General features: G+C 35.3%; 1 protein-coding gene and 1 long non-coding RNA gene across 2 annotated transcripts; one reads left to right on the top strand and one right to left on the bottom strand.

Moving 5' to 3' along the window:
- Positions 1-1,179: 1,179 nt before the first annotated feature.
- LOC112771864 (DNA topoisomerase 3-alpha) lies at positions 1,180-18,285 on the bottom strand. Its single transcript, XM_025816684.3, has 24 exons — positions 17,763-18,285; positions 16,752-16,930; positions 16,589-16,661; positions 16,284-16,406; positions 16,046-16,167; positions 15,889-15,961; positions 15,677-15,793; positions 15,156-15,239; positions 14,042-14,221; positions 13,812-13,940; positions 11,733-11,807; positions 10,882-10,971; positions 10,642-10,746; positions 9,799-9,833; positions 8,904-9,033; positions 7,713-7,765; positions 7,530-7,629; positions 7,003-7,041; positions 5,460-5,538; positions 4,857-4,928; positions 3,011-3,079; positions 2,513-2,665; positions 2,019-2,139; positions 1,180-1,645 (listed from the first exon to the last, which is right to left on the bottom strand). The coding sequence occupies exons 1-24, from the start codon at positions 18,249-18,251 to the stop codon at positions 1,402-1,404; spliced, it is 2,934 nt and encodes a 977-aa protein (XP_025672469.1). The 5' UTR covers positions 18,252-18,285; the 3' UTR covers positions 1,180-1,401.
- On the top strand, positions 3,175-5,933 carry LOC140181190 (uncharacterized). The gene is made up of 2 exons (XR_011876070.1): positions 3,175-4,917; positions 5,463-5,933. It is a non-coding gene; the product is annotated as an uncharacterized lncRNA (long non-coding RNA).
- Positions 18,286-20,860: the final 2,575 nt, after the last annotated feature.

Below are 20,860 nucleotides of genomic sequence, written 5' to 3' on the forward strand. Positions count from 1 at the left end.
GGATTAGAACTTGCTGAAGTATAATAGAATTAGTTTAATTAGACTCAATCACCAAAGAATATATCAATAACTAATTCACCAAAGAGAGAATTTCTCGACATCTTGATATACTGACGGAGAAAATTAAGAGATAATGTTGTAGGGTTATCCGTACTGAGTATTATGAATGATCACCCCCGCTTATGTTCAGTCAAACAATTGTTACAATATCAGCCTCGCACATGATCCTGCAGGTTTACAAAATGGCTTGTTTCGTTACAACCAAAACCCGCCATGTGCTAAGACTTAACATACGGTGATTGTGTTTTATGAAGTTGAAAATGATTGTCTATTTGAGTCAAACCATTACAAGACACACACAACCTGTTGATGCAAATGGAACAATGATATAATCTATTATAATATTACTGTACAGCTTTATAATTAATGTCACTGTTGTGAATGTGAAATCTCACCCCCTATACAAAAAAATGAGCAGTGAGAGCAGAATACATTGAGCCTCGACAAAAGCTTAAAGTAGCCTACCCACGAAAAATCAGTAACAGATTAAGCCAATGCATGCATCTACGGGATTTGTGCAATTATGTTGTGCAAAATAAATAAATAAATAAGAGTAAAAATATCAATGCATTATTACAAAAGCTACAAGTGTACAAATCAAACCATTTTTTTGCCCTAGGATAGCGACATCTACTTCATATTTTAATTTTATTGCTTAAATAATTTGATAATGATAACATAATGTGGGGAAGGTCAAGGTTAAGGGCAAAGGTAGGAAATTAATGTTCAAATAATAGACATCCATCTTATGCAATACCCAAATAAAATCCAATTGAAACTAATTCTTTAACGATTTATTTGTTTTGCATAAGCAGATACGAGGGCATAAGCTCCTTTATGACCAAAATAATAATAGTATAACTGAGTTGTGGGACATCGGTTTGATCAGCAAAAAAATTGCAATAATTTAGTCTTAAAAGTAATTGTTAGTATACCAATTTGATGCTCGATAGATTTGTAACATCATTGTAATTTTCAGAAGGTTAAAACTCATTTCAAGACAATTCTAACGTCTTATAATCTTTTCTGCTAGAAATGTTTTTTAATTTCCAGAGAACCAAGCTGATTTCATAATTCTTTCAAGGATCATATTGATGTCCCACTCCCACAAACTCTTCGGATGACCAATATGGAAGTCTTGCCAAATAAATAGTGGGAAAAAAATGACAGTTAATAACGGCATTTTTGGACCTGTATAAGTAATTATTGGTAATACATACTTAAATATATGACATAACTACCTTACTATTGCTTAACCAAACTCCTGCAAAACAGAAAGGTTATGGATACCAAACCTAGTTTTCCTTCCATATTGCTGATTTGAATCGTTGAGCACATGCTTTAGCCACCACGGATAGGGCACACATTAGCAAAGTGAGATGGATCACCACACACAAAGCATCTTCTGCCACTAACAGGGTCACCAGTGGCTGACACAAAAGTCGTGTTAGCAGCATGAGATCCATTGTGTCTACCTCTACCGCGAGATCCACGGCCACCATTTCTCCCACGGTTGGCTTGTGGAATACTACTTGAACGTGTAAAATTTCTTCCTCCAGTGCCAGTGTTGAGGCTATCCTCCCACCTGCAATCCAGGTTATAAAACTTGCATAAACAAATAGGTTAATGAAAAACAAGCAAATAATCTATAAACTCGTTCTGATATCCATCTATAATTGATAGAGACAATGCCTGGTCAAAAACTAGATTGTCCGATTACAGTGTTTATAATTAATTCGATTGTATCAATGTTGAATAATGCTATTTGTGGATGAAAAGCAAACAAGTGGAAAGAGATGGCCAGGTTATACGTAAAAGAATTTTCAGGTGTGACATGTGATGGTAAGATATGATAACTATATTATCAGATATATTTTTCTACATATTAAAATAGTTAATCACAAGAATGCCTAAACCAAGAAAAAAAGGGTAATATGAAAGATCACTAGTTTACATACGCAAAAAAGTTACACTCCTGTGATTGACATTTGTAGAACTTTCTTCCCCTGTTATTTTCTGTATTTGCAGTTCTCAAAACACATGGCATCCCACAGGAACTGCATGAAACAGTGGCTTCCCCTGCATTATGTAAATCTTATAAAAATTCATTGCACTACATTTCAATTTTAACAGCAACATGACAACAACAACAAATGATGATTACGGTGTTTATCAGTCAACTTAAAACTATGATCCTAAGACACCCTAAAGGTCATTGTATGATTGGGCTTTTCAAGTTGGATCACATGTTAAGTACTAGAGATTTAATTCAAACCAGATTATAACGAATTCCTCACTATTGACATTTGTGTCACAAACTACACAATCACCATCTTCATGATTGTCATCCCAACTTGTTCTATCACCGGGAGTACTAAAGTATCCAAGAAATACATGTGTTTCTCTAGAAACTCTCAAATGATATGGAATTTTGAAATTCCAGAAAGGTTACCATTTTGTTGGTTTGTTCCACGATGCCGGGCATTCCTTTGTGAAGGACAATCATTAGAAGAATGTCCTGTTTCTTGGCAGTTCATACAAACAACCTGTCTTGTGTTACTTTGACGGGCATTGTTGGTTTGTGCAGCTGGTCCACGAGCTCTTCCTACGAAACAAGTGAAGGTACAATCAGAGGATTCCAAGGTTTATTCATGAAGTGGTATTATATTCTCATTATTCTGAAACGCGACGGAAAAATGCCTAATACTATGTTGAAGAAACACGAAAGAAGGGGGGGGGGGGGGGGGAATTAAAACATAACAACCTATGTAAAAGGGAGTACAAATATCCATCAAATAAATTTTAAAAAATATGGCTTGAATATACACATAGGTTCTCCTACAAGAGATTATTGCACTAAATACTGTCATGTACTGTTCAATTTAACTGACTATTATCCATCTCTATTTGTAAAAGTATTTCTAGTAACAACATAGATGTGCATACAAACCTGTGCGAGAGCCAGTGCCACATATTTCTGTCAACTCCGCAAGAATCTGATCACAGCCACCTATGCAACCTATCATATATCATATTGCAAATGCATTTATTAAACATTATTCTTCAACTAAATGAAGTTTGAGTAGTAATAAACTAATATGTTCATACCATAAGAGTGAGCTAATATGCTAAAGATTAAAAGAACCCCCCCCCCCTTTCCCTTTCTTTCCTTTTCTCTTCCTTTCATCTCTTTAGGCAGATAATAAGATGTTTAACAAAACAATCATGCTAGGTAGATCAACTAGCATACCAGCAAGCACAACCACTATTACCTCGACTCATTTTCACTCTCTCCCTTACATTAAAAAGGAACAATTGAAACCCTCACCCTTCCCTTCCCTCTCTCACGACTTCTCCCCCAACGGCAACACTTCTGTGTTGTCCACTATGACTCGTCTGCCACATCGTGCCGGAAAAACGTCACTGTAGTTGCTTTCTTCAAAGCGTCGCCGTTAGCAATGATCGACATCGTCATCTTTTTCTTATGTTTCTGGATGATCTTTTTGTTATTTTTTTTTCCTTAAGTTGGATTTCTTTTTGGTTAGGTTTTGAATATTTTTTATCAGGTTTTAGATGTTTCATTTCGTTAGATTTTAAATGTTTCTTTTTGTTAGATTTTGGATGTTCTTTTTCAATGATTTTAACTGTTTTTTTTGTTAGGTTTTGGATATTTATTCCATACCTCCTCCGGCCGCAGCTTCTCGCAGATCCAGATGTTCTTTTTCAATGATTTTGGATTTTTTTTTGTTGGGTTTTGTATGTTCTTTTTAAATAGTTTTGGATGTTTCTTTTAATTAGGTTTTGAAAATTTTTTTTTGTTACATTTTTATTTCTTTTTTTTTTTTGGTTATATAGTTGGCTGGAGAGGATGTTGGTTACCTAGACTTTTTCAATCATGCTAAGTAAACAACTACGGTACCGGCTAACTACAGCTAACTATTACCTCAAAACTCACTTTCACTCTCTCTCACAGTAAAAAAGAACTGAAACCCTCACCCTTCCCTTTCCTCTCACGGCTTCTTCTCCGCATGGCTACCTCTGTCACCGCACTACAATCGGTCCTCCGCCGTCGCTATTCGCTGCCTTGTTGGAAGTCTACGTCATTTGCCACATCGCACCAGAAGAATGTCACTGCAATGGCCTCCATCAAAGCGTTGTTGTTAGCAATATTGTTATGTTTTGAATGTTTTTTTATTAGGTTTTAGATTTTTTTTTCCCCCTTAAGTTTTGGATGTTTCTTTTTTATTTTAGATGTTTTTTTTTCAATGATTTTGAATGTTTCTTTTTGTTAAGTTTGGATGTTTCTTCCATTCCTCGTCCAACATCACCGTTCCTCGCCTAGCGTCGCCATTCATTGACAGAACAATGCCACTACCACAGCGCAAAAAACACCCCTCGCCGTCGAATACGCTGTTCTTTCCTCCAGCTGTAGCTTCTCGCAGATCCGAATGTTCTTTTTCAATGATTTTGAATGTTTGTTTTTGTTAGGTTTTGGGTGATTTTTTTTTTTCAATGATTTTGGATGTTTTGCAATAATTTTAAATGTTTCTTTTTGTTACAAAGTTGACTGGTTTATCAAAAAGTTAGCTGGAAGAGTTGTTGGTTACCTAGACTTTCTCTAAACAAAAGTAATTGACCCCACAGATACAGCATAACTGCAAGAAACGTTGTTACCAAATGTAACTCTTTTTCTTTTTTCAAAAACAGCAAAGGTACATGGCTAGCTACCCAAAATGATTAGAGAAAGGCATGTTGGAACGGAAACACATATCATCATGGAAAGAAGAAGCACCTACCCAAATGGTCCGCACTGTAGTTTGGTGGTATTTCCAGCCGCCGAAACTTGAATTTAATCAGGTAAACTGGACCTATAATGTTTTATACAACAAATGAAATAAAATGAAACTAGCCAAAACCAAGATCTCTAAAACAGAAAACCAAAAGAATATCTAACCAGATTCCGTCCACAAATATACAAGTGTTGCACCCCAATAAAACACAATCAAGAATAGAAGCCTGGAAACAACTAAAGAATAAAGAGGATAAGATTGTTCCTAATATTTGAGGATCCAAATAGGGTACAGAATCTTAAAAGTAGATAGAGACTAGAAAAAAATAAAACTAAGCAAAATCATTAAGATTTAGATATTCACTATCTATGTAATAATACTATGTTGTTATTACTGTTATTGGATTTGCCATGATTTATCATTATGCATAAAAGATTTAAAAGAATACTAATTGTCTGTAAGACCATGGTGCACAGATTGGCAAGTGCCCATGAAAAAGGGAGAGGTAAAAATAAAAGAATCACACATTAGCATGAAGTCCAACGACGCATTTTTTGTTTCTCTGAAAGAAGGTACTGAAATCATAATACTAATTGTTGAGTAACAAACCAGGGGTGCAGGTGTTGCAAGCATTGGCAGTAACATCTGCTTCTAATACTGGTCCAGGAAGCCAGACAGCATTCCTGCACTGTTCACCACAGTTTATTTTAATGCCTGCCAGTCATGATCTAGAGAGATAGAGAGGACAGCAAACTAAAAACACAGAACTAAGCTAAACTCCCACATAAGAGACAAAACTTAGTTACATAACAGAATAATTACTTGACTGCCTATAAAAATAAAATATATTAACAGTTGAGGCATCAAAGAGAACTATGATTTAAAGGCCTCAAATAAAAGAAACCTTAAACTAAGTGAAGTTCTGATAGGTTATTGCACCTTGGCATTTAATTAGTTATGAAAATCGTTAAATGAGGGGGAAATGGTAGGGAGAGTAAAAGATTTTGTAACTTGTTGGGGAAGAGTTACAATCATCCTTCACTTGTTCACAAGTCTCAAAAAAATACAAAGGAGGGTTCAGATGACTTACTATATGCTTTTACAATGTTATCTTTTACTTAAATATTTCGTATAAAAAAGTAAATGGTAATAAATGGTAATACAATAATTTATTAGGAATAAAAATTAATTTAAATTTAAACCTCATAAAACCCCATAATCATGAAGAACTGGAAAATGGAGTTTGGAGGGCTAATAAAAACCTCCAAATTCCTCTCCTTCCAAATAATAAAACTTGTGAACAAGGTTTAACCCTTTAAAGCCTTTCCCTCCCATTGAAAACCAAACTCGTGAACACACCCTAAGTGATTAGCTTCCCTCTTGGCAACATAATCTACAGTTTATAAGAATTCAGAGATCATGGCAAACCAAATACAAGCACAGGAACACATTAGCAGATTTGGAAAGAGAAAGGAGAGCAGCACTTCATCACAATATGCTGTTTTAAGAGTTAATTGGTGCGTATGATTTGATAGAATGCTCATATTTTCAGGGCTGTGCAGTTATCCTTAGCACTATTATGGGTTCATCTTTGATACTGGCCTCCATTCTTTAAGGGAGACCCCTCATTGGGGTCAGGAACCTGGATTACCCTGACACCCTTATTCCCCCAAACCCCTTTTTGTTTTTTTTTTTCTCTCTCAGTTTAGTCTTTTCCAATGTTATTGTCACTGCTAAGGATGAATAGTTATCTTATTCATTTTTTCTCTCGGCCTATGTTTACATAGGCCGGTCCCAAGGTCCAAAAAAAAAATGAGGGTTGTGTTAGGTTTGCGACAATCCATGTAAAACCTTGTCGCATTCCTATGCATGGCCACAATGCAATGCCGTCTTTGGATCCATGTAGGGTTGTATTAAGCCTGTGCAGCCAACATAAAACTTTGTCGCATCCCAATGCATAGACACGACATAATGACGCCTTTAGATCCATGTAGCCAAATCTACTTAGTTGGAAAATGCTTTGTTCAGATTCAGGATTCTTATTTTATCAGGGATGCAGAGAAACCATGATATATCGAGTTACTGGCAATGCCAACAGTAGATAAGCTGCAAAATCTTTATAACAAGGAACTGAAAAATCAAGAGATCTAACCTGAGGGTAACCCAGACATCCAACCATAAAATTGCCATCCTGGTAAATTAAAATAGAAAAACTTGATCAGTAAATCAGTCCAATATTCATCACGAAAATCTAAACTACACAACAGAATGACTATGTTATGATTCTGAGTTCATGATTAAGAATGCCCTCATATACCTCAAACAGAAAATCAGCAACAGCAAGTATAAATGAGCAAAATATATACCCGCAATTTAACAAGATTAACCTATCTATCAAATTTTTATGAACCACCCAGAAAATCCTGACTTCGTCTTTTCTTTTGCTGTTTCATTCTCCAAAAGTCAACCATAAGTCCAAACTGCATTACAACTTATCTTCCACAACTACATTGACTCTAGTACATGTCCACAATGTTCTTTAGCTATCACATGATCCAGCATGAATGCCACATAATTAAGCCGTTTATCTTTGTCCCAAATATGTAACAAAGTCAAAATAAATGAATAGAAAAGTACTACAACATCTCTAAAAGTTTGTTTGGGATATGACTATCATACTCGATTTTTCCTTAGCACCATATCTGATTCTTGGCAAAGTCCACATTGCCGAACAACTTCACCTGTTGCATGCAGCTCATCACCACCAGCCCTGTTAGTTCTGCAAGAGTAGTTGAATATATGTAAGTGTTTTGTACTTTTCTATAAGGAGTCCTTGAGGGTGAAGGTGTGGAAGAAAATAACCTCTGGAAAAATATCTCCATGGCCTCTAAAAGCTTCAGTTTATTCACTCTGGCCTACAAATATTTAAAAGTTATCAGCAGATGAATATCACAATTTCCAAATCACATTAACTCATTTGGAAAAATAATATTCAACCAAAACAAGTAGATTAATGGAGAACAGAGAACCTACTCATGTGAATACTAGAATAAGAAAAAATCATTTTTAGTATGCACATTCTCATCATAAAAAAATGTTGGAAACGCAAAAGATGACATAAGAAATTTTAATTTAGCTTATAATCCCTCCAGAGGCTAAGACCGAATGACCCATAGAGAAAAGTCAAACTACGCTAGGTCCCTAACCACGACAACAAAGCACATCACACAGTGCCAAATGAAATCCAAGGGAATAAGAGTTAATATTAGTTCAAACATATCAAATACACAACAAATAACAATTTTTCTATAATGCATAAACTGAACAGAAATACTTCATAGGTTCAGTGGTTGACAATATTTCAAATCTACAAATGTGGTTTGCTCAATGGCCATCATATGTTCAATTCATTGTTCCACTTACTCATTTTGGCAAATTTAGCTTGAAACTAAAGGCATTAAGCTGTTCTCTCATTATCATTTCGTTAAGATAAGGAACTACTCAACTGGCCTGCATGACATTTGTTTCTTGGGGACTCAAATATGAAAATTTCCAACATTACCAAACACATGACCAGAATGGGTATGGTCATCAGTTGTTTTCACTTTACAAAAAGCTTCTCACCAGCCTTTTTTATTGTCATTGAGTCTATTGTTGCTTGTAATGAATGACATATATAACAAAATAACAAGAAAACATTGATTCAGTCCCCCAACACAAATAAAAGCAGAATTGATATTCATAGAAGTGGAAAGATATCTTGATTCTTGAAGCAGAAATGAATTCATGAATACATGAGCAAACAATTAGTATTAACCTTCACATGTAATTATAAAAAGACAAGAAACCTATCTGAATGAACTACAGTTGCTTCATGATATATTGCACATAAATGTCAGCCACCTCATCATGAAAATTGATAGCACATTAAACTTATAATTTAAATTTTAAAAGATGCAATATAATGACGTTAAATTTTAAGATTAACTGCATAGGACAACAAATCTTCTGAATAAACAAACCATGTTAACAAATAACAAGTAAGATGCTTACATCAAGGAAACAAGCTTTCATCTGCTGCAAGCTAATTGCCAAAACTTCAGATTTGCTTTTAGTCCCTTCACTGACTGATTTCATATCACGTTCCATAGCTGCTCTAAGATATGGTTTCCAAAGTTTATACCTGAAAGCTTAAAGGAAGAGTAAGACAAACGCACAATAGAATCTGTGTTGGGTTGATAGTAGTTTTTATTGCAAATGCTACCTCTCACGCTAGTTGATAGGTAGTATATTGACAGGAAAAATTACATGTCAACTCAGAACCAAGAAACAAGCATTATATATTTTCAGTCATTCATAGTCTTTCTATTTTCTCTTTTACCCTCTTACTAAAATTCTCATTCTCAACATATGTAATAACAATAATCAGGCTTCAACACTATACAAAACCTTTTAATTCAAAGACACTATAATATCTCCAATTTCTTGAAAAAGATCAGATTTAAACAGACCAGGGAGGATTAAAATCAACTCATTTTAGAGGATCTTTAAGGCATCTTTGCAAAGACAAATAATTTCCTCTAGATGATTAAAGTTTACGGGTACTTGTGGGGAAAAAAGAAGTGGGGTCTTGGTAGTTGAAAAGTAATTAACAATCAAAGATTTGGGAACAATTAATCATTCAAATGATTGATCAAGCCATTTATGGGTTAATTATTAACCACTCTTCGAACATCAATAATCACTTAAATGGTTAATTGTTAAGAAATATCTCTACTGAGAATTCCTCTTTGAAAGTTTTTACATAAATTTCTTGCATCAAACTAACAGATCAAATCATTAAGAGTTCAGAACATATGATGAATATCGGCTGAACTGAAAAAAAGAATACACTAAGATTATATATATAAGTCTAGCAATACGTATAAACCAAAGGGAATTTACTTACCCCATGTCATCATATCCCATAACAAGTGCTTCACCCTGCATTGATTCAAACACACGATCAATACATACATACAAGTGTTTTACTTCATTATTCTGGTTTGCATGCTTATGCCAGTGCAGGTACACGTATGAGATTCATATACACTACAACTAAGCTAATAGAAAAATATCTTTCAAGCATCAGCATAGTGAAAGTCTTCAAGGTAAACCTTTTTTATCCTTTTTGTAGTATTGATCTACTTTACTTTCTATGCAAATAAATGAGCATAAGGATATAAATACCATATCTGCAAAATTAATAGTATTAGCTGTCTCTCTGTTGCACAACTATGGAATAATGGAAAACATCATTAAAACAGATAGACAATCAACTTGAGTTCATGTTATGAACCAAATACTTTTGAGCAGCACTTCCTTGATATCTTAGTTCCTCTATTCTCATTCATCTAAATGCATATTTGGTTTTTGTCAAAATTAATGCAGCTCACAAGTCAGATTCTAATAGCTGCAAGTTTATAAATGTAATGATTATTTTTCATATAGTGGTCATGGTCATCTTCCTTCCCTTAGAAATGCACCTGTTCAAATGTCAACTAACCGCCAGGTGGTAAAAAGCTTGACATATGCCAGTAGTGGTTACCAGCTTTAATTTATACAATGATGATCCAACATAGGGAATGGGAAATATATCTAGAACTCACTAGATGTGCTAACCTTACAAAATAACTCTCCGTAACAGTAGAAAAATATAACTCAAGACAACCCAAGAAAAATGTATTAACAAATGGAGATTAGTCATGAGAAGAAAAAATACATGTTTCCTTGGAATAAGAATATGACTTACAAGATTAGTTGGTGTGAAACGAGTGTTAGCATCCTTAGTTGCATAAAATCGATCAAGCAACTTTTTTATGTGATCATGCATAGTAGCATCTGTACCAATACCCTCCTTTTGGTATAAAATAAGAAATAAAAAATACGTATACAACTGTCAATATTTAAAGATATGTCACAGGCAAGTAGCAAATGTATGGTTAACCAAAGGGTTCAGTCTATGACATCCTGTATCATCTAAAAATTTCACCTTGTCCATACAAGTAAGAAGATCAGCTTCACTAAGAAGTGGTGGTGGCCGGGTTACTCCTGAATCAAGGGTCAATGTTGTTGGAACGAACTGTAATAGCATTCAGATTCAAGTTGTATACAATTAAAATTTAAAATACAACGATAATAACAATATTTGGAGAAGTATCTAAGATCTTGTTTATAAATTGGAACGCAAGATGCATAGGCTCTGAATCCCCACCCTCTCACTCTCCAAATCAGGGAATTGTTTCAACTTTCAAGTGAATCTTATCCATGTAAGTGGGTATAACTCTGAGCAGGTTTTGCCTAATTATAATGATAATGTGCTTCATGATGACAGGCTTTTCTTTTATAGCCTTACTTTATTATTAATAAGAGGCAAGTATTAAATGTGGTTAAATTTTAAGAGCCAAACACGCCTCCTTGACTCGACGATTGGGAAAAAGGCAATAATAAAGAAAAAAAATGCAACCACACTTCCAGACATTATCTCATTGCACATTAAAATCAACACAAGGAAACTATTTTACCACATGAAATGTTCCCCGTTTGGATAATTTTCTCCTCATTTTCATCATGAAGGAAGACAGTTGTCAAACTTCACAAAATTCAGCCATGAATAAGACAAAATGCAACAGTGGTACATATACAAGAATATTACTATATTAGTAACAATATCAAATCAATGATAGTAAGATTTATCTTCTGTGTAAGTTCCATTAGGAATCTAACAGGACAATGAACAGCTTGTGGGGGAAACGGTGACTGCCCAAATATAAAATGAAGAGAAATGCAAAAGAAATTAAAAAAATGCTGTATGTAAGGTGAAAGCTATAATTTAAAGCAAACCTGTTGACCAACAGTATATGTTGGTAGCATTGTTCCACCCCAAGATTCATAGCGATAAACATCCAAGTAGTTTCTCTGATCATGTTAAGACCGAACAATAACATATAATTAGAGTATTGCTAGCTTTTGCCAAATGTTAATTAGAAGATGATTGGTAGACAATCAACAAGCAAGAAAATTCATACACGTTACAACAAGTACTATGTGTGTTGATTCCTTAAGTACTTCAGTGCTTAAGTCAATAAGTCATAATTATATAGGTTCAAAGTGGCAAAAAAGGAAGACAAAAAATGGTAGTCTGATCTTATCTACCACTACCAAAATAATAATAATAATAATAATAAATTGCAAAGAGTATTGAACAATAAAGACTGCATTGAGTCAGCAGTTCCAGTAATTGTTTGTAAAGAAACTTTTACTAATTGATACAGTGTTAAACTGAAAATGAAGAGCAAAACCCAGCTCCACAGTGTTTTTTTTTTTGGGTTTCCCACGGCATCTCCTGACTCGGCAGATCAAGAATTAATCCGTCGCGGATCGGAACTCCATTTAAGGGTTTGCTGCATGCACAAGGCAAGATTCGAACTCTCGACACTTGCTTAAGCAGACTAGTGAGCTAACTACTAGACCAACCCAAGTTGGTTACCCAGTTCCACAGAGTTGAGACAAAAGGATTAAGATCAAGGTGGAGTTAGCTGGTTCTAGCTTTACAATTTTATCAACTTTGCACTGACAATCTGCACCATTATTTTTGCTGATTGGACTGCAATACAGTCGCTTCTATTCTTCAAAGGGGAGAAGGATATTTATGCTGTTTTATTTCAAATTACATTGAACTTTTGTACAAAACTTTAAAGCTTGTGAGGAAATGGAATCGTGATAGGTAGACAATTTTAAATATCGAGGAAATCATTAATCGTAAACTAATAATAATTGCAATCACGTGAGACTTCTATTTTTTGGGGCGAGTGGAAAGTGGGATTAGCCACATGGATCAAGCAACAACATTATGTCCTAGCTCCTATCATAGATCATGTCTGTGCTCAGCCAAATTATACTTACATCTCTAGATAATTTCTTGCAAAGTTTTTCGGGGGGATATCTAGCCCTAGCCACTGGGCTATCTCCCATCTAATCCACCCTCTTGACTTGATACTCTTCTGACCTTCTCCCATCTGTTCTCCGCGGTAGGGTTTGGTTCCAGAGACAAGACACAAATAGAGATAGGCAGACAGAAACGATACAAAAATTTCTTCCTCACTTCAAAGAAGTACATGAAAATACACATTTTTTGTCCTACAACGCGTAGTCTTGCCCTTGTCTTTGATTCTAAACAGTCTTTGTATCTCTATCCCTATATTTCTGTCTTGTTTGCCTAACCAAACGCTGCCTAAGAACACTAGAAGAAATTGGCAAGGATATGATTGTAAGAATTTGGGGATACAACACTACAAATACAAGAGACCCCACATATTAGCATATCTATCAGGGATAAAGTCTGTGTAGGGCTTAAGGTTTATAAGAGAAAAAGCTAGCGGGGCAGTATAGGGAATAAAAGCACCAATGTGGTGAATCCTAACTAAGTGATGAACGGACAATTATGAAAGGTTGCTAAGGCAAAGAGTGTGTATGTGGGTTTGTTAGAGAAGGGGGATTTATTGTATGGGAGGTGGGCTGCAAGGAGATTACGGTATCATTCGGGATTTGTCTTGGCAAAGTGGGACTGCTATGGCCCCTGCTTATTTTCTGCATTTCATACACAGTTTCCACTTCATGACTTGACAGATTCACTAATACAGCTACAGGATAACAGGACTGAATAATACCATAATATCCCAATTTCTGGTTTTTCTATCTATTTCTATGAAAATCAATCTTGGTTTTAACTTGTGATCCATTAATCTCTTTAGTTCCATTTCCTTCTCTGAACATCTTACTGAAAACAATGTTGGTTAACATAACAGATTAATGTGTCTTAAATAACAATCATGAATATTAAATCAGTGAATCAACCAAATCAGACCAAATAATATATATATATATATACACACTCACACACATAGAAAGAGGGGACCTCACCTCTAGAACCACCCTTCCAGATGCATGAAAAAGTTCACCAGCAATATCAATTTCAACTGTGGTTTCAGCCCCTACAGCAGGCTTTGAGACACAAGCCAAGAAGTGGCGAACAACCAGCTCATACAATTTCTGCAGTGATTTGTGAAAAAGAATATCAGTATGAAGATTAAATCAAAATCTTGAGATTTTAGTTAAAAAGAGCGGGGTCAGAAATCATGTCTGAGTCTGACATGGTGGTCTTGGCTCCAATTGGATTCTCCACTAGAAAACTTTGTAGGGTGAATGGGAGGATGGGCCTTGTCATCATGTCCACCACCACGAGGATTTCTCCAAAGTCCTGTCTCAGGGTCCAACAACCGTTGTGCATATGTTCCCCATTCAGGATGCGCTTGTTGTTCTTGCACAATTGTCTAGAATTAAAAAGAAAAAAAAGGAAAAGAAAAGAATAATAAGCCAGTCACTTTGTTTGAACTTTAAACTGGTATCAGTAACAGGAAGAATTCTAGGAAATATGTGTATTGAATGGCAATCCTTGACCTTGACAATGTGTGAAAATCCGTAGAAAGTAGTCAGTACAATTGAAGGCCTCGATCTCTCACAAATCTATTTCAAATGACAAGACAAACAGACTGACCCTAGCTTCTCTAGGTTATTCTCCCTTTTAACTAATTGTCCAACTAATTTGTCTCACCTAAACTCCTATTCAGCAACTCAACTGAATTTAGCTGTGTCTCCCTGGGCAGGGCTGTGGGCATTCTTCCTTTTCCTAATATAAACCAACCCAAACCACTTCCTATCACGCCTTTCTTTTTGTGGGTTGTAAGGCCACTAGGGGAGAGGGTGATGAAGGATGTGAAATATTTTTGGATCAGTACAAGTTGAGTATTACAGATGCATGAAAACTTAATAAGAGTAACAATGAAGCACAATGTCATCCGAAGTCAGATCTTCTAAACTAAAACAATATAATAAAATATACTGGAAAAGAGAAGTAGCTCCCATTTATAAAACAATGCATACGCTTTAAAATGTGCAGACATGTAAGCACATTATGCTGAAACTGTTATGAGTTCTCTGACTGTAACAATCAAGGTCGTAAACACTGTTAGCTTTGTTTTTCCTACATCATAACATTAACATTGCCAGATAAAAGACACTTACTTTGACTTCTCTCTTTTTTTTGAATTAATAACACACCGAAATGTGCACACAATTATACAAGATAATGCAGAATAGCATGTTCTCCCTATGGTCAGAAAAATAGGGATGGATTCCCCTTCCCAAACTGTAGGACGGCTACAGCTGTAATAATTTTTATGCTTACACATAAAGACAAGTACCCACATGCAAATCAGTCCTTGAAGAAAAACTATCAGTTTCTGTACGAGGATAACTGATGAAACCAGCTTGGTAAAGCTCTTCTGCCACCTGTATAATAAAGTGAAAGTTTTAAATAAGGACACCAATCCCCATAAAAACTATGCAAAACAGAAGAAAGATAGAATTGGACGACAGAAAAACAAATTCAAATTGTGTATAGAAAACAAGAAACGTATATATAGCTATTATCAATGTATGAAATATGAATCATATTATTATGTCACTAAGAAAATATGTCTGCATATAGGTTCACTGACTAATACACAAGGCATGAGAAGAGTTGTCTAAATGAATTCATTCACCACAATGATCAGTTTGGTAATTGGAAATACATGAAACTGTAAATAGCAAACAAAAAAGCATTTAGGAATACCGGCGGACATCATTCCATCCTCAAGAAATGCATTTTTTGTTTTCAAATACAGTTAGTTCTACAGCATGTCATTACAAAACACAGGAGCAATGGTTTCCCAACATATACTCACCTTCATCGTGTGCTCAGAACTCATTCGAAAATATCGTGAAGCACGTTTCTCAAGCTCAATGGTATTCAGAGGATGAGGAGGATACTTCAATTTCTCTTGTTGTTTAACATCTGTGACCTGAGAAGTAATGTGAACATCAGAACAAGTATAATAAATTTAAAATAAAATAAAATAAAAAAATACTGAGAATTGCCTGATCAATTAAGACTCACAGTTGCAGTTGGTTCCTCAATGCACATCTCGTATATTACTACTGCACAAGTATAATCAAACAAATGACCCCGCCTGCCAATTTCAGAGTATATCCTAAGCTTGCAGCTGTTAAAACTCAACAAGAATTGTAAATGCATCAAAGGCCTTGTATCTTACATCCAGTTGAAATTAGCAAGACCTTCTTCTGATCTATGAGAACAATTGATTGTCCAAAACTCTTCTGGCTCATGTGCTTGTATCTCCCAATATCTTTCTACAACAAATCCAAGTGTAGGAAACTGTAGTACAAAATCAAGGTAAAAAGGAAAATCATCATATGACTTCTAAACCTCTGAAAGCATATGTAAATGTCAGCAGTTTTGACACGTCATGTTTTCGAAAAACAAAAGCACACCTGGCAAGGGCCATAACTTAAGACAAGATTTCTGTCACCAGAAGCAGTGTCAATTATAAAAGCATCTTTCATTAACATGGTCTGGAATCTGGTGAAAGAAGCACCAATACGAAGATCAATTTCCTGCAAAAATGTAAATAACCATCAATCACCCCCTACAAAGTCATAGCATCATTATATATTTGTACTAGTTAGTAAATAAGAATTACTGATATCAATTTCTTTTTTCAGTTGCAACAATTAAACAGACATTTTCAACCACAAAAGATCAGCTACAGGCTCTAAGTTAGAAAAATTAAACTTACTTGCCTAGCATCCACAGCATCTGCAAACCACTTATTTGGCTCAACCAGATTCTGTACTGCCTGATGAATTTCCCTGATTTTGCAGGCCAAAAGTCAACAAGACCAATAAAAATTGATCATAATAACCACAATATACAACCATCACAACATTAAACATTCAAACCTATCAATCAACGCAGAAAATCGAGCCCTCTTTATAGTAAGATTCTGGTTTGCCATGGTGCAAACATCAACCACCTCAAATGCAATGTTTTCACCCTCTCTATCACAGTCAAGCCACAGAACAAGCCACTGACACCTCCTGGCTTCCTCCTCCAGCGTCCTCTTGATATCCTTCTTGTCCTAAACAGAAAAGCAGATGGCAACGAAAAAAAATTTCATTGAAAAAAAAAATCATTCCTAATATATAACAAACAAATTAGCTTATTCAAGTGAATGTTCTCATAAAAAAACATAATTCATATTGCCTCAAAATAAATAGAAATTGAAAGGCAGACCTCCAGGAAAAGCATGAAGAAAATAAGGCTGTAACTAACTAACTCCTAGTAAGTTAGATTAGTATTTGTTGCAGGTTGTAACTAACTAACTTCTAGTTTTGACAATCTATAACCAGATGTATATAAACTCAGTAACATTAACTGGATGAAACATTCTTCAAATTCATTCTGTTCATTTTCTTTCGACTATATGAACAAAGGTCACAAAATATTTGGAAAGTCCACACAGAGATTCTAGGTGATCCTTACATGTTAGGTTTTCTATCGTGGCATAATTCCTCATTTCTACCGAGCATAGTTATTTGTTACTGTACAACTCACTCTAAGCATATTCTGTAAACTCAGTCAAATCACAGAGATCAAACATTTCTGAAACTCATAGAGTCCTTCTTTATTTTTTATTTTTTCATTTTTGCCTCCCTCTGTGCTCTACAGCATGAAGTATGAACTAATCTCCATGAAAATTGTAAAACAAAGAAAGAGTGAGAGGAAGATTGAATTAACAAGAAGAAGAAGGTCAACAAGATAAACAGTGCTTATTCACTAACTATGTTCATGTATACATGTTCCGCTAAACTCACATGAAAACATGTCTAAAATTCTTTATATTCAATTTTTATACTCTATATAGTACATTGTGAACTAATCTCGCAGAAAATCAGAGAGAGAGATTGGACCTCAGGAACGAATTTTCGGACAGGAGCGTGGTAGAGATCGGCGGGGTCGCAGGAGTGCCACTTGCGAAAGCGTTCGTCGAACTCGAGCTCCATGAGGTGGCCGGTGACGGAGGTGAAGAGCATGTGGCAGGGTTGGCCGCGAATGGAGTAAGAAAACTCGAAGATCTTGTTGTAGCGGGACCGACCTTCCCTCATTCGAATGCCCTGATTCCGTGACAAGATGGTGGAGACGGACCGCGCCACCGACGGCTTCTCCGCCACGTTCAGCACCGTGACGGTGCGCGCGCCCATTTTTCGGCGCGTGGAGGAGCAGTTGGGGTTTTGGCGGTGAGGAAAATGAATGTGTTGAGGGTTGTAACAGTGGAATACTGGAATGGGGTATACTGTATAGGCTATAGAGCTTTCCCGCGAGGAAATAATGTTTGAGAGCGGCGAGATGGTGAGGTGGACGATTTTCAAATTCAATTGACACTTGTGAGTTGTGACCATCAGACTATTGACGACCAGACCGGAAAAGAAAACCAAATCAGTTTGACTTGAACCAAATTATGTATTTATATCAAGAAAATAGCTAATAGTAAATATTATGTTAAGTATATTAAGGAAAAATAGAGAAAAGTATATCTGAATTTTCACTGTGGATAAATGTACAGCTTAATTTTTAGAGTATATACCAATTTTGTTTCTCAAAGAATTTTAAATCAGACATTTTAGTCTCTAACTAAAATTAATTATTCGATTGGTCCCTAACAATTAATTTCGTCAGTCACTTAGGTTCTTGGCTCCGTCAACTCTAACGGAAGACAAAATGATCCCTGAAAACTCTAACATTAGACAAAATGATCCCTGACAACTCTAACAAAGGACAAAATGATCACTGACCCCTTTATTCGAAAACAACACTATTTTTCCCCAATTTTTATCATATCTCGCATAACCCTAACATTCATACTCTCCTTCTTCACCTTCACAGTCTTCTTTTCCATCTTTTCCTTCCTCCTCTTTAACTTCAAGATTAAGCCATAGTGTAATTGTCACACGTGTTGCACCTACCTCAACATGTCATGGACCTCACACTTCCTAAATCTTTGTGACTGGTACATCCACCTCCTCTGCACTTCACCCACCAAAAGCATCCACTTCCACGTCTTTGATAACATCACCTCCAACCCCGATAATGTCCACAACATTCTCAAGACCAAGTTCCACAACTACTTCAAGGGTACGCCTTTCTCCACTCTCCGGCAAGCAATATAGATTATTGGACATTAGGACATCATGAGAAGATTCTCCTTCGACATCATATGCAAATTCTCATTTGAAATAGACACCGAGTGCTTCATTCCTTCTTTTCTGGAGTCTTAACAAATGACTTGCTATCTGGATTCATGGGATCCATCGAAGACGACAACTAGTTGAGAGACATAGGCATTAGTTTCCTGAGTATGAATTGGTTGAGAACAAGCTGAGGATTTTTTTTCTTTTTTTTAGATAATTACATCTCCACCCAATTCCAAACAAAGTGGAAGTAGTTCCAAAAATCAGTAACGAAAGCAGAGTAATAACTACAAAGAAAACATAAAAAATAGCATAAAATAGCAAACAGGGAGCAAAAGAATATAATGATTTTAGCTTTTCCAAAGACACTTTAAGATGAACCCGATCAGTTATACAACATTAAATCATGATCATTTTCCTTCCAACTTTTACTATGCAGAATTATTAGCCTTTTTCATAGATCAGTAAATCATGCATCAAAGATCAACTTCATATATGTCTTCTTATTCACCTTAAACTTGATATTTGCACTCATAAGTACATCAATTACTCCTTACATAAGACACAAAAGGATTTTGCTTCTGGTACAATCTTAAACTTACATAATCTATCTCTAGTATTCAATCTTTCTAAAATTACAAACCACATCATCAACTCAACCTGTGGAGGGTTTTTTTCTTGTGAACATTAAGTTTATAGAGTGTGCATTGTGTAGTTTGAAGTTACAGTGTTAGACTGTTAGTGTTATACGAGATGTGATGAAAATTGGTAGAGAATAGTGTTGTTTCCGAACAGAGGAGATCAAGGACCATTTTGTCCCCTGTTAAAATTGTTAGGGACTATTTTGTCTTCCGTTAAAATTAACGGAGTAAAGGACCTAAGTGACTGACGGAGTTAATTGTTAGGGACCAATCGAGTAATTAATTTTAGTTGGAGACTAAAATGTCCAGTCTAAAATTCTTTGAGGACCAAAATAGGTATATACTCTAATTTTTAATATGTTATGTGTATATATCAATATTAAGTATCGTTAGTCATTTCTATTTTTATGTCACTTGAATAATTTTTTCAGCCATAGTAGTTGCTATATGATATTTTATTGGCTCCTATTTTATTTGTCATTGTGGTTATGTGCATTTAACTTTCTGCATTCATGAATAATTTTTGTATTTTCAATTCAACCTTTTGTATTTATGGATTCGAGAACAATTTCAGCCATTTCAAGTAACTTGCATAGCATTTATTATCATAGAAAAAACAAGAAATCACATATTTTTCATAACCAACAACCAAAAAACAATTTCTTTGGATTCTATTCTATCGCAGATTCAAACACCACTGTGTCAAGTCTATGTAGACACTTGATGTTATTGTAGTCGAACTTTTTCTTCCTATTCTTCGAACAAAAGAAGAATCACCACAAACACTCGCACAAATTTGGGATATATTCTTTTTTCGTTGAGATTGTAACATTTTGATATATTAGAATTTACAAATCCCTAATATGAACTAACGCGAAGAAGTTTTAGAAAGATTTTACTTTAATCTTGTAATTTTTTATTTATTTTTATTTGTTAAATCCAAATCACATAATGCACAAAGCCACCATGGCAAATAAAGTGCCACCTGCCACTATTAAAAAAGTTATTTAGATGACGAAAGGGTAAAAAGTACACATAACTCATTAAAAAATGGAACTACCAATCTAATTCCTTTCTATTTTCTAAAATGACAACTTTCCTCAAAATAAAAACGATTCACTTCGACCCCTGTCCCTTACTTCTGTGACAGAACGCGATCCTTGTGGACATTTTTCCGTC

Source organism: Arachis hypogaea, chromosome 18 (genome assembly GCF_003086295.3).
Source record: "Arachis hypogaea cultivar Tifrunner chromosome 18, arahy.Tifrunner.gnm2.J5K5, whole genome shotgun sequence".
In the NCBI taxonomy this organism is placed as follows: domain Eukaryota; kingdom Viridiplantae; phylum Streptophyta; class Magnoliopsida; order Fabales; family Fabaceae; genus Arachis; species Arachis hypogaea.